Source organism: Schistocerca nitens, chromosome 2 (genome assembly GCF_023898315.1).
Source record: "Schistocerca nitens isolate TAMUIC-IGC-003100 chromosome 2, iqSchNite1.1, whole genome shotgun sequence".
Lineage (NCBI taxonomy): Eukaryota > Metazoa > Arthropoda > Insecta > Orthoptera > Acrididae > Schistocerca > Schistocerca nitens.
The window spans coordinates 454,360,839-454,375,135 of record NC_064615.1 but is presented as its reverse complement, the minus strand read 5'-3'; the positions used below and the strand labels follow the sequence as shown (position 1 = coordinate 454,375,135).

At 41.4% G+C, this 14,297-nt stretch overlaps 1 protein-coding gene across 1 annotated transcript in view; it reads right to left on the bottom strand.

The window, feature by feature from the left end:
* Positions 1-14,297, bottom strand: part of LOC126236335 (uncharacterized) — an 86,547-nt gene that overhangs the window by 28,230 nt on the left and 44,020 nt on the right. Inside the window, exon 2 of the mRNA XM_049945557.1 lies at positions 13,606-13,884. Coding sequence (XP_049801514.1) covers positions 13,606-13,687 — 82 coding nt within the window. The 5' untranslated portion in view covers positions 13,688-13,884. The remainder of the gene's footprint in view (positions 1-13,605; positions 13,885-14,297) is intronic.

Below are 14,297 nucleotides of genomic sequence, written 5' to 3'. Positions count from 1 at the left end.
AAAAAGCAGCAAGACAGGAAGGAATATCAGATGCACTAAGTGTGTATGCCTATGGTCCTCATTCAACATGCAGAAGAGGCTATTCCAGTAGCCACTAAAGGAAAATGGTGGAGCTAACTGTGGACTGTGTTGCACATTTGAACAAACAATGCCTGTCGTTTGGAATCCAAGGTCATACTTCGATCATTCCAGTGACTGACAATGGAGTTTGAAAATAGCAGCCTTGTGCATGAAGTTTCAATAAAGCTCACAGTTTACAGCATTATCGCCAGGGCTAATCGTGGACTCCTGGTCCTGAGTCGACTGGAAGTACTCAACCATTTACTTTGAATGTTCTGTGACAAGCAAGGCTGCGACTACCTGGCCTTGCACCATTGGGGTGAGAACTGTATGGTCCCCATAAATAGGATAGGAGTGCATTACACATCACAGGCTGCTACCCAGGTAGCTGATACTGTGCGGGATGCACGCAAGGGTTTTTAGATTAGGCGACTCTCCATACAGTTCAGAATGGCAACTGTAAGAGACTCAGAAGTACAAGTGTAAGAACCAAAGAAATGCCCCTCACAGGTGAGAGTATTAAAATCCTAGTAGTTGACTACCAAAGCACTTGCAACAAAGTCCCAGATTTTGAAGTGGTCCTGAAAGGCAGTGAAGCTCAGGTAATACTAGGTGGAGAAAGCTGACTAAATCCCGATATTGATAGCAGCGAGAGAGTGGGCAAAAATTTTAGAGTATATCAAAAGGAAATTCAGATGTATATTTGTCACAGTAGACACGAAACTCAAATCCACTGAGACAGAAATTGAAGCTGCATCAGGATTGTTTGGGCAACACTCAGTGTTAGGTGCGGGCATTAAATGGTAATGGTAACCTCCTGGAACAGGCTGTTGAGGATGTCCACATCAAAACTGGCAACAATGATTACTAAATTACAAAGAACAAAATATATCTTCAGTAAACAGAGAAGGAGCACTGCTATGTCTCAATGAGGGAATCTGAACTGTCAGCACAGAACAGGAGCATGTAGGAGAACTATGGCTAAAGATTAAAAGAATAGTTGACCATGTACTGGGCAGATACACTGAGGTGACAAAAGTCGTAGGATACCTTCTAATATTGTGTTGGACCTCCTTTTGTCTGGTGTAGGGCAGCACCTTGACATGGCATGGATCCAACAAGTTGTTTGAAGTCCCCTGCAGAAGTACTGAGCCCTGCTGCCTCTATAGCCATCCATAACTGCATATGTGTTGCCGGGCAGGATTTTGTGCATGAACTGACCTCTTGATTATGTCCCATAAATCTTCAATTGGATTCATGTCAGGTGATCTGGGCAACCAAATCATTTGACCAAATCATTTGCTCAAATTGTCCAGAATATTCTTCAAATCAATTAAAAACAATTGTGGCTCGATGAGATGGAGCATTGACATCCATAAAAATTACATCATTGTTTGGGAATGTGAAGTTCACAAATGGCTGAAAAATGGTCTCCAAGTAATCGAACGTAGCCATTTTCAGTCAATGATCAGATCTGTTGGACCAGAAGGCCCGGACCATTCCATGTAAACTTAGAACACACCATTCGAGAGCCACCATCAACTTGCACAATGCCTTTTTGACAACTTGGATCAATGGCTTCATGGAGTCTACATAGCACTTGATTCCTTCCATTATCTCTTACCAACTGAAAATGGGACTCATCTGACCAGGCCACAGTTTTCCAGTCACCTAGGGTCAAACCAATATGGTCAGGAGCCAAGCAGAGGCACTGCAGGCAGTATCATGGTGTTTGCAAAGGCACTTGCATTGGTTGCTTGCTGCCATAGCCCATTAATGCCAAATTTAGTTACACTGTCCCAATGGATACAGTCGTCGTACATCCCAAATTGATTACTGTGGTTATTTAATGCACCACTCCTCTCGGCTGTTAAGTGAAGGCCATTGGCCAATGCATTGAGCATAGTGAGAGGTAATACCTGAAATCTGGTATTCTTGGCACATACTTGAAATGCTGGATTTCGGACTATTGAATTCTCTAACGATTTTCGAAATGGAATGTCCCATACATCTAGCTCCAACTACCATTTCCTGTTCAAAGACTGTTAATTTCCACTGTGCAGCTATAATCCTCTCAAACCCTTCTCACATGAATCACCTGAGTACAAATGGCTGCTCCATAAAGCACTGCCCACCAATGCAACAATGCACTGCCTTTTCATAACTTATGGACGCGATACTACCACCATCTGTATATATGCATATTGCTATACCATGACTAGTCACTTCAGTGCATGCACCCAGCAGAACAGTTAATAATGGGAGGTACCCTTCTTGGTATACAGTCACTGTAAAGAAACTTTTACAGAAGCAGAGACTACTGCATAATAGGTAAAACAAAGCCCAGATCTATAGACAGAGATATGCTGAATGAAACTCATTTGGCTGTCAGGAGAGCAAGGCATGAGGTATTCATTGACTACCATAGCAGAATAATGTCAAATGATATTTCACAAAACCCAAGAAAATTCTGATTGTATGTAAAGACTGTTAGTGGCACTAAAGTTAGTGTTCCGTCACTTGCGAATGAGACAGGAAATGAAACTGCGGGTAGCCCAGAAAACACTGAAATGCTTATTTTCATTTACAAGTGTTCCTTTACAAAGAAAAACCCAGGAGAATTGTCCCAATTTAATCCTCATATCACTGAAAATATGAGTAAAATTTGAGTTAGTGCCAATCACTTTGAGAAACAGCAGAAAGTGTCAAAACTGAACAAAGCTCCAGGAGCAAATTGCATCCCTATCAGATCCTATATTGAATTTGCAGCTGAGTTAGCCCTTCTTCTAACTATACTCTGCTATAGATCTCTCTAACGCAAAATTGTGGCCTTTATTTGGAAGAAAGGACAGATCACTCCTGTTTACAAGAAGGCTGGTAGAAGTGATTCACAAAACTACTATCCAGTATCCTTGAATCGATTTGTTGTAGAATCTTAGGACATATTCTGAGCCCAAACATAATGAGGTATCTTGAACAGAAATATCAGTCATGAGAAACCCACCTCACACTTTTCTTACATAACATACAGAAAGCTTTGGATCAAGGCAGTCAGGTAGATGCATTATGTCTTGATTTTCAAAAAGCATTTTACTCAGTTACACATCAATGCTTATTGTTTAAAGTCTTACCATATGGGGTATCAAACACAATTTGTGACTGGATTGTGGACTTTTTGGTAGGGAAGACCCAACAGGTTATCTTGGATAGAGAGACATCATCAGATGTAGAAACAGCTTTGGGCGTGTCCCTAGCAAAGTGTTTTAGGACTCTTGCTGTTCTTGTTGTATATTAATGACCTTCCAGACACTATTAATAGTAATCTCAGGCTTTTTGAAGATGAGCGGTTGCCTATAATGAAGTACTGTCTGAAAGAAGCTGCTTAAATATTCAGTCAGATCTTGATGAGATTTCAAAGTTGTGTGAAGTCTAGACTTGCTTTAATGTTTAGAAATGTAAAATTGTACACTTCACAAAATGGAAAAAAAAATGTTGTGTCCTAAGACTATAATATCAATGAGTCACATTTGGGATCAGACAACTCAACTCATATAAACACCTGGGTGTAACACATTGTAGGGATATGAAGCGTAATGATCACACAGGCTCAGTCGTGGGCAAAGCAGGTGGTAGACTTCAATTTATTGTAGAATACTGGTGAAATGCAGTCAGTCTAGAAAGGAGATTGCTTTCAAATCACTCGTGTGATCCATTCTAGAATATGCTCAAGTGTATGGGAGCTGTACCAAATAGAACTAACTGGGGATATTGAACATATACCAAGAAGGGCAGTACAAATTGTCACAGGTTTATTTGACCCTTGGGAGAGGGTCACAGAGATACTGAAGAAACTGAACAGGCAGACTCTTGAAGATATATATATCTATCTGAAGAAAGTCTATTTATAAAGTTTCAAGAACCTGCTCCAAGTTACGACTCTAGGGAAATACTACAACCCCTTACATGCTGCTCACAGAGGGATTGTAAGAACAGAATTAGATTAATTACAGTTCACAGAGGCACTTCAACAATCATTCTTCCCACACTCCATATGTGAGCAGAAGGGGAAGAACCCTAATAATCACAACAATTTGACGTACTCAGTGCCATGCACTTCACAGTGGTTTGCAGAGTATAGACATAGATGCAGATGTAGATGTAGATGTAGCCTTTAGCATTTCTACAGCACAAAAGTGTTACCCTTTGGGGCCAAGTTTACACTTCATCTTCATCCACTTCCACAGATAATACTATTCATCTATGCCAGCACAGTTTTTTGTACACATGTTTAATTTGATTTCACTAGACAGATTTGATACTACTTTATTGTATGGTATCCACACTTGCATGTCACATTTCTCAGGCTTCCATCTCTTAAGACTTTCATATTGTTAATTATTTCATTACTTCATTGTTTACTAGATAATTAGGGACTACTAATGTTTTATTTTGCTTACACTTAGGTGTTTTCATTGACTGGTGAAAATGGCTCCAAATTCAAAACAGTAGGATTAGGGTTTAATGCCCCTTTGACATTGAGGCCATTAGAGTTGAAACATATGCTCAGAAGGTTTCAAGGATGAGGAAGAAAATCATAGAAAACCTAAATCTGGATGGCTGTATGAGGATTTGAACCACTGTCCTCCTGAATGCAAGTCTAGTGAGATAACCACTGCACCACCTAACTCAGTAAAATTAAAGCAAGCTTTCTATTAATTAGAATTAGCTCTTCCTTTCCCCTCTCTACCTTTAAAAAATTCTCAAAACAGAATTTAATGCTTTTCCTATGAGATAGTGTCATTGGTTTATTCAAACATATCATTGTACAGTTATTTACTGTGATTTCCAAATCGCTCCTGATAGAATGTATAAATGGTATGTTTTTGGATGTTTGGTGTAGCCAACAGGCACACATAAAAGTAGAAATACATGACATTATACTAAGCTTCAGAACTGTTAGTTTCTACTTCTGGGCAAGAGCAGAGTAGCTTGGGGAAAGGAAAAAAAGGACAAATAACACATTCCTAGAAACGAGGGATCCACCTGCACACTACATGTAAACACACATATATATAGTAAGCTGGTTTTTACAAAACAGACAGATTCCATTCCTTTTTCTAATACAAGTTTGGGATTAATAGCTAAACCAGACAACAACTGGTAATCAGGCAAAGTTCAAAGTTGGTTTGCATGACAGCTTTTACCATGTAACTCAAAGATAAATGTTAGTAAGTGGCTACTCACACTCAGTTTTGAAAGTGGAGATATGGTGGTAAAGAGGCACACGCATTCAGGAATATAGTCCAATGAGATAAGTTATAGTATAAAATTCCAGTACTGAAACAGACACATATGTAGTAAGAATGAATGGGAAAATTAATACAACAAACTGTAGAAGATTCAGAGAAAGAAAATGTTTAAAGACGTTTGCTATTGTGCGTAAAGTATGCCCCACTTCCACTTACAATCACTAACAGGATATTATGAAAATAAGGGTGGTTGAATAATGGTAAACAATGTGGCCTCTTAAACCAGTACCACGCCAGTGTTGTAATAAATATGATTTACCATTCAACAACACTTATAGTTAATAAGTATTACAGGAAATACGTGTGTTAGTAAGTAAATATTCTTACTTTAAATAGATATAGTTGATTTAAAACCTTTGGCCTTTGTGGGAGGGGGGGGGGGCATATCTGAGATTTAAGTTACTCACATCAGAAATTGTTGCCAATAAATGTGGAAAGTATCTCACTGCTGATGGTCCTGTTTTCATGTGAACTACTGCTCAATAGGTGTAAAACAAAGCAAAGAGCTATAGATAAAGAGATACTGACTGAAACATGTTTGGCCTCCAAGAGAGCAAAGAGTGAAACATTCAATGACTACTGTAGCAGAATATTGTTGAAAGATCTTATACAAAATCTAAAACAATTCTGGTTGCATGTAATAGCTGTTAATGGCAAAAAAGTTAGTGTACAGTCAAAAAGTTAGTGTACAGTCAGTCACTGATGAGACAGGAACTGAAATTGAGGGTAGCAAAGCAAAAGCAGAAATGCTTAACTCCATTTTCAAATTTTCCTTTAAAAGGAAAACCCAGGAGTATTGCCCGAGTTTAATTCTCGTACTATTGAAAATATGAACCAAATAGGTACTAGTGTTTGTGGCTTTGAGAAACAGCTGAAGTCATTAAAACTGAAGAAAGCTAAAGGGCCAACGGAATCCCTATCAGATTCTACACTGAATTTGTGGCTGAGTTAGCCCCTCTCTTATTTACAACAACTGTCATTGCATGGCTGCCCCTCTCATGGAACTGGCACAACTGACCTTTCATGAAATGTGTGTTCTGTTAACCACCTATTTAACTGACACTGCCATGTGATTGCATCCCGTATGGACTCTACCAGTGTTATAAGCAGCCTAATCAGTCATGAGTGGCTGACCTGCAAGGACTTAGTAGGAAATGTCATTTTGTGACTCCAGTAAATAAGTAATTCGATGCAGAGGAGTGGCTCCAAATAACGAAGTGTATCATGACACCATACAATTTCAGGACCCTATTTTTGAGGATGTTTTAAATTGGGTTAAATCCTTTGAAGTTCCCCAGGCCACAGGCTGTAGATTACAATTCCGGAGTGAGGGGGCGGCCATCACGTCAGGTGCGGCAGATGGATCCAACTTTGTTGACACAGTAAACGTGGCAACAGTAGAGTGCCAACACCACCGCACTGCAGCTCCACCTCATAAACAAGGAAAGAGGTCTCAGCTGCCCAACTGGCATTCATTTCCATCATGTCTGGACTGTATACTGCCTCAACAGGTGTGCACAGTGCAAGGCATACTGGAAGGAAGGGTGTTTCTCATCTGTCTGCCATGCTCTGGACAAAAAACACTTGCTTCAACAGGAACTAACGGAAATTAACATGATTTCTTCTGAGTCCCACACCACAGAGGTGTTACATAAGAAACTGTTCATCACATTCACTTTGCACAATAACCAAGTTCAGCTACAGGATGAACCGGTGCCTCTATGCCCCTGTTAAACACTCAAATGTATCTCCAGCTGGGAGTACTTCCCCTACAATCCACAGCTCACTGCTTAGTGGCACATAACAAGTAGCGCATTCTACTCGAAGAACAACTCTCAATCATGGCGATGTACAAAATGTTATATGACACCTCACCTTCCTTGTTGTTCATCATACAGATACGGAGAATCTATTCGGCTTTGATGTTTTTCCAGCTTTCTGATTTGTCATCAATGACTCGGTCCACCTGGTCTCAGAATAAGTACTGCTTTTGGAGCTGGAAACCTTCACTAAGGAGTAGCCTGACATTTTCTCTGGAGAACTGAGAAAAGTGAAGAACTTTGTGGCACACATTACATTAAAGAAATCGACCCACCCTTGCTTCTTCCATTCATGACCCATACCGATCACACTGAAAGATGCTATCAAGAATGAGCTAGATAGATTGACAGCCTTGGATGTCAATGAATCTGGGTCTGCAAGTGAGTGAGCAACACCTTTGGTAACTGTGAAAAAAACCATTGGGGAAACTGCACCTTATCGGAGACTTAGGTTATAGTCAATTCCCAGTCAGAGATCAATATGTATCCCATTCTGAAACCAGATGATCTTTTCTCTGCACCTCCAGGAGGTCAGTATTTCATCATGGTTGATATCTCTAGAGCTGGCTTGCAACAACCTCTGGATGACGAATCATAGAAAATCCTGGTAGTAAATACGCCACAAGGATTATATCACTTCAGATACTTAGTTTTCGTGGTGAACAGTGTCCTAGCAATTTTTCAATGGTCTCTTGAGCAGCTGCTGCAGGATGTTTCAGGCTGCATAAATAATCTAGACGACATTGTAGTGACGGAAGCCACAATGGAAGAATGTTTAGGAAACTTTCAGCAGCTGTTACACTCCTTCCAGTCCTTAGACCTCAAATGCAATCTTAGAAAATCTCTCTTTTTGTTTTTCAACCGTTGGTGGAATACCTAGGACATCATCAACTCTCAGAAGCTGGTCAAAGCCATCATCGTGCTTCCTCGCCCCACAAATTTAAAGGAGCTCCAGTCCTTCTTGAGAAAAGTAATGTATGAATGAAAATTTACCCCAGGTATGGAGTCAATTGCACACCCTTTCAACAACCTACAGGACAAGGGCATGACTTTTGTACAGTCGGAGGCACATGAGCAGGTGTTCAACACCCTAAAGCAAGCCCTCCCATTGGCACAATGTCTCAGCACATTTCAACCAGGCACATAGGTAGCGGTGGTGACAGACGCCTCTGAATGGGGCCTGAGGACCATCCTGGCACACAGAGATGTGGACAGTTCTGAACATTCGTTCGCATTTGCATCTAAGACACTCAATGCCACCCAGAAGAGATACTTGTAAAAAGAGAGATATGCCCTCACAATCATCTTTATGCTGAAGAAATTTCATATACGAGGGCAGTTCAATAAGTAATGCAACACATTTTTTTTCTCGGCCAATTTTGGTTGAAAAAACCGGAAATTTCTTGTGGAATATTTTCAAACATTCCCGCTTCGTCTTGTATAGTTTCATTGACTTCCGACAGGTGGCAGCACTGTACGGAGCTGTTAAAATGGCGTCTGTAATGGATGTGCGTTGCAAACAACGGGCAGTGATCGAGTTTCTTTTGGCAGAAAACCAGGGCATCTCAGATATTCCTAGGCGCTTGCAGAATGTCTACGGTGATCTGGCAGTGGACAAAAGCACGGTGAGTCGTTGGGCAAAGCGTGTGTCATCATCGCCGCAAGGTCAAGCAAGACTGTCTGATCTCCCGCGTGCGGGCCGGCCGTGCACAGCTGTGACTCCTGCAATGGCGGAGCGTGCGAACACACTCATTCGAGATGATCGACGGATCACCATCAAACAACTCAGTGCTCAACTTGACATCTCTGTTGGTAGTGCTGTCACAATTGTTCACCAGTTGGGATATTCAAAGGTTTGTTCCCGCTGGGTCCCTCGTTGTCTAACCGAACAACATAAAGAGCAAAGGAGAACCATCTGTGCGGAATTGCTTGCTCGTCATGTGGCTGAGGGTGACAATTTATTGTCAAAGATTGTTACAGGCGATGAAACATGGGTTCATCACTTCGAACCTGAAACAAAACGGCAATCAATGGAGTGGCGCCACACCCACTCCCCTACCAAGAAAAAGTTTAAAGCCATACCCTCAGCCGGTAAAGTCATGGTTACAGTCTTCTGGGACGCTGAAGGGGTTATTCTGTTCGATGTCCTTCCCCATGGTCAAACGATCAACTCTGAAGTGTATTGTGCTACTCTTCAGAAACTGAAGAAACGACTTCAGCGTGTTCGTAGGCACAAAAATCTGAACGAACTTCTCCTTCTTCATTACAACGCAAGACCTCACACAAGTCTTCGCACCCGAGAGGAGCTCACAAAACTTCAGTGGACTGTTCTTCCTCATGCACCCTACAGCCCCGATCTCGCACCGTCGGATTTCCATATGTTTGGCCCAATGAAGGACGCAATCCGTGGGAGGCACTACGCGGATGATGAAGAAGTTATTGATGCAGTACGACGTTGGCTCCGACATCGACCAGTGGAATGGTACCGTGCAGGCATACAGGCCCTCATTTCAAGGTGGCGTAAGGCCATAGCATTGAATGGAGATTACGTTGAAAAATAGTGTTGTGTAGCTAAAAGATTGGGGAATAACCTGGTGTATTTCAATGCTGAATAAAACAACCCCTGTTTCAGAAAAAAAATGTGTTGCATTACTTATTGAACTGCCCTCATATTTCTATATGGAACGAAGTTTCACTTCATTATGTATCATAACCCATTGACCTCTCTCTTTGATCCTTTAGCAAAGCTACCTGAGAAGACTGCCCACCGACTCCCCTATTACAAAATTCATTCCTGCAATACCGCTCAACACGGTAATGCAGATGCCTTGTCCCATCGCACGATGGGCCCTGACCTGGAGTTCAACCAAGATGAGATCTTGTGCTTCCAGTTGGGTGGAGAAGTGGCCAAGGACACCATCTTACAAAAGGTACTGCAGTACATACAACAGGGATGGCTGGGCCACATTCCCGGTTGGGACTCCAATCGGTTGTGACGTTACTTCCACCTTCAGCACCTGATGGAAGGAGTTATCCTACTAACCACAGATGAACAGTCTCCATGGGTAGTCCCAACAGAACCTCTATGACCGACAGTCTTATGACACCTACAATAAGGTCAGGGGGGCATCTTGTGAACTAAACTGCACGTCCAGTGCCATCTGTACCGGCTGGGCATAGGTCGGCATGTCAAACATCTTATCTGCAACTGTAATCAGTATCAACAGCAGCAAACGGCTCTCTGCCAAACATTCTCACCTTGGCCGACACCCTTACACCCATGGGAGTGGTTTCATGTTGATTTTGCAGGCTCCTTCCTGGGTACTACCTGGTTGATTGTCATTGATGTGAACTCCAACTTTCTGTACGTGGTCAACTGTTGGTCCACAAATGTGTAAGCTATGGTTGCAGTGCTCAGCAGAATGTTCCTTTGTTGGTGACAGACAACTGAGCTCAATTTCAGCCCCTGGTTTTCAGCAAGTTCTGCTGGAGAGATGGAATTCAACATCTGATGCCTCTGCATTTCCACACAGATGAAGAAAGACATGGCTGACGCTCCTATGGATGAGGTGCTAACACTTTTTTTGAGTTCTTACAGTATGACACTGATAGGAACTCCTCCATGTCCATCAGCCATGCACAATCCTCCATCACAAGCTGTCAACACCTGTGGGGCCATCTGTGGCGCTGTCTCATCACTTGACTGGGTATTCGCTTGTTGGCACAGGGCTTTTGATACTAGGACAAGTGGCCATCCAGCAGCAGCGGGGACACCAGCTGTTAAATTTGGCCGTGGGGGACGGGACAGTAACACCCCATTAAAATTAGCTCCACCTCCAACACAGGACCCAGCCTTTCATTTCTCTTCCCTCCTGTTCCGGCCCTCTGGTCCTCAGCCCCATTCATCAGTCCCAGCCATGCTCTTGTTTCTTCTGTTTACAAGCTGCCCAAAGTGCAGTGGGACATTTGATGTTCACGTTGTATATTTATGGTTTAATGATCTTATGGGCAATATTAATAGTAACCTTGAACATTTTTCAGATGATGCAGTTAACTACATTTAAGTACTGTTTGGAAAAAAAAATCTACATAAAAATTCAGTCAGATCTTGATAAGATTTCAAAGTGCTGTAAAGATTGGTGTCTTCCTTTAATGTTCATAAACATATAACTTCATAAAAGGAAAAACATAATATCCCATTAGTGAGTATAACATCAATGACTCACATTTGGAATCAGTCAGCTCATACAAATACCTGTGTGTAATAATTTGTTGGAGTATGAAAGGAACAACGACATAGTCTTAGTTGTAAGTTGAGCAGGTGGCAAACTGCATTTCATTGGTAAAAATTAGGGAAATGCAATTAGTCTACAAAGGAGTCTGCATACAAAACACTCATGTGACCTATCCCAGAATATTGCTGAAGTGTGTGGGATCCATATCAGACAGGAGTAACAGAGCCTATGGAATGGATACACAGAACTGCGGTACAAATAGTCACAGGTTAGGTTTGTTCAATCCATCAGAGAGAGTCCTTAAAATGCTGAAAGAACTGAACTTCTGCATTTCTGTTTTACTTCATAAGATTCAGCTTTTACCAAAGTATAAAGCTAAAAACTGTAGCAACTTAGGGCTAGAAGAAATTAGGTCATCATGAAGGGACTCTGTGATGCGTCATAAAAGGATAAAAAGTATATGTCAACCACTGTTGTCATTAATTCACTATTTTTGGTGCAGTAATATAAATGTTCACAGTCTAAACTCCAAAGCTTCCCTAAATTGTATAGTGGCGCTTACCTTATGTACCATTATCAAATCCAAATTTATTTAACACACTGTATGACAGAAGAGACTTTCCAGCCCACTGGCTGTTGAACAGGTATTACAGCAAGGCTTACAACTCTCAAAAAATGATGTCTACTCTGCAGGAATCAACATGGATTCTGGAAACAGCGATCGTGTGAGACCCAACTCACTTTATTTGTTCATGAGACCCAGAAAATATTAGATACAGGCTCCCAGGTAGATGCCATTTTCCTTGACTTCCAGAAGGCATTCGAAACAGTTCCGCACTGTCGCCTGATAAACAAAGTAAGAGCCTACGGAATCTCAGACCAGCTGTGTGGCTGGATTGAAGAGTTTTTAGCAAGCAGAACACAGCATGTCGTTCTCAATGGAGAGACATCTACAGACGTTATAGTAACCTCTGGTGTGCCACAGGGGAGTGTTATGGGACCATTGCTTTTCACAATATATATAAATGACCTAGTAGATAATGTCGGAAGTTCCATTCGGCTTTTTGCGGATGATGCTGTCGTATACAGAGAAGTAGCAGCATTAGAAAATTGCAGCGAAATGCAGGAAGATCTGCAGCGGATAGGCACTTGGTGCAGGGAGTGGCAACTGACCATTAACATAGACAAATGTAATGTATTGTGAATACATAGAAAGAAGGATCCTTTATTGTATGATTATATGATAGCGGAACAAACACTGGTAGCAGTTACTTCTGTAAAATATCTGGGAGTATGCGTACAGAACAATTTGAACTGGAATGATCATATAAAATTAATTGTTAGATAGGCGGCTGCCAGGTTGAGATTCACTGGGAGAGTCATTAGAAAATGTAGTCCATCAACAAAGGAGGTGGCTTACAAAACACTCGTTCGACCTATACTTGAGTATTGCTCATCAGTGTGGGATCCATACCAGGTCGGGTTGACAGAGGAGATAGAGAAGATCCAAAGAAAAGTGGCTTGTTTCGTCACAGGTTTATTTGGTAAGTGTGATAGCATTACGGAGATGTTTAGCAAACTCAAGTAGCAGACTCTGCAAGAGAGGCACTCTGCATCGCGGTGTAGCTTGCTGTCCAGGTTTCAAGAGGGCGCGTTTCTGGATGAGGTATTGAATATATTGCTTCCCCCTACTTATACCACCAGAGGAGATCACGAATGTAAAATTAGAGAGATTCGAGCGCGCACGGAGGCTTTCCGGCAGTCGTTCTTCCCGCGAACCATACATGACTGGAAGAGGAAAGGGAGGTAATGACAGTGGCACGTAAAGTGCCCTCCGCCACACACCATTGGGTGGCTTGCGGAGTATAAATGTAGATGTAGATGTACTGCCGTGACCTGTGCATTGCTTTTTCAGAGTTAAAGGGAAGCTGTGCAGTTTTACGTTTAACTTTTGTGTGTTGTTATTTCTCAACTCCCTATTCCACTTGATGGCACAATTACTTAACAATCTATAGATGAAATGAATATTTTTCCATTTATGTGTGTACTGATCACAACACAACTTTCTGAATGCCTTCTCTCTCTCTCTCTCTCTCTCTCTCTCTCTCTCTCTCTTTCTAAGAACTATGGATTTCAAAATAATCATTACAACTACTACATGTTAATGATTTTTTGATCTACCTTTCAAGCCTGACACAAGAACTCTCCAAGGCTGGCGCTGTCCATATGATGCAAGGTTCCCTCTAACTAGAATGTATGGCATTGAAGCTGAATACTACCAGCAGTCTTTCGCAATGATTTATTAAGTCTGATAGTCACTTAAAATATCATGGCCATAAAAACTGCTTAGTTATATAAACTGTTTGGAATTAAGAATTCACTTTATCTTCCAAAAGAATTCTTTGGTGTTATGTGTATGAGCCTTTGGTGACCTCCCGTACTGATGTCGTATATAGCATTCTGAAACAAAGAAATTAAAAGTACATCAAAATAAAGATTAAAAAAACTACAATATCATTATTTGTAAGGTGTTCAATTATGGAAGCAAATGCTACACAGGACTAAACTTCTACAAATGGTACAGATTCCTGAAGTGAGGCATTTAAGTTAAGGGATCATTCATTAGCTTCCTTAATACAGTCCTCATCTCTTCTTGTTACTGCAAACAGGAATAGATGTAGTTTCCTTATATATAGGTGTAGTTTTTTCATATCCTCCCCGAGTCCAAAAAGACACATGTACACAAAAGGGGAAGTTAAAACTGTGCCAGGATGTAATTTGAACTTTGGCATCTTCCTGTTGTGAACAGTACTCTTCTTCTTGTGCCACTCAAACACGTCCTAAAAACTGACTCAAAGCTCAAAATCCATAAG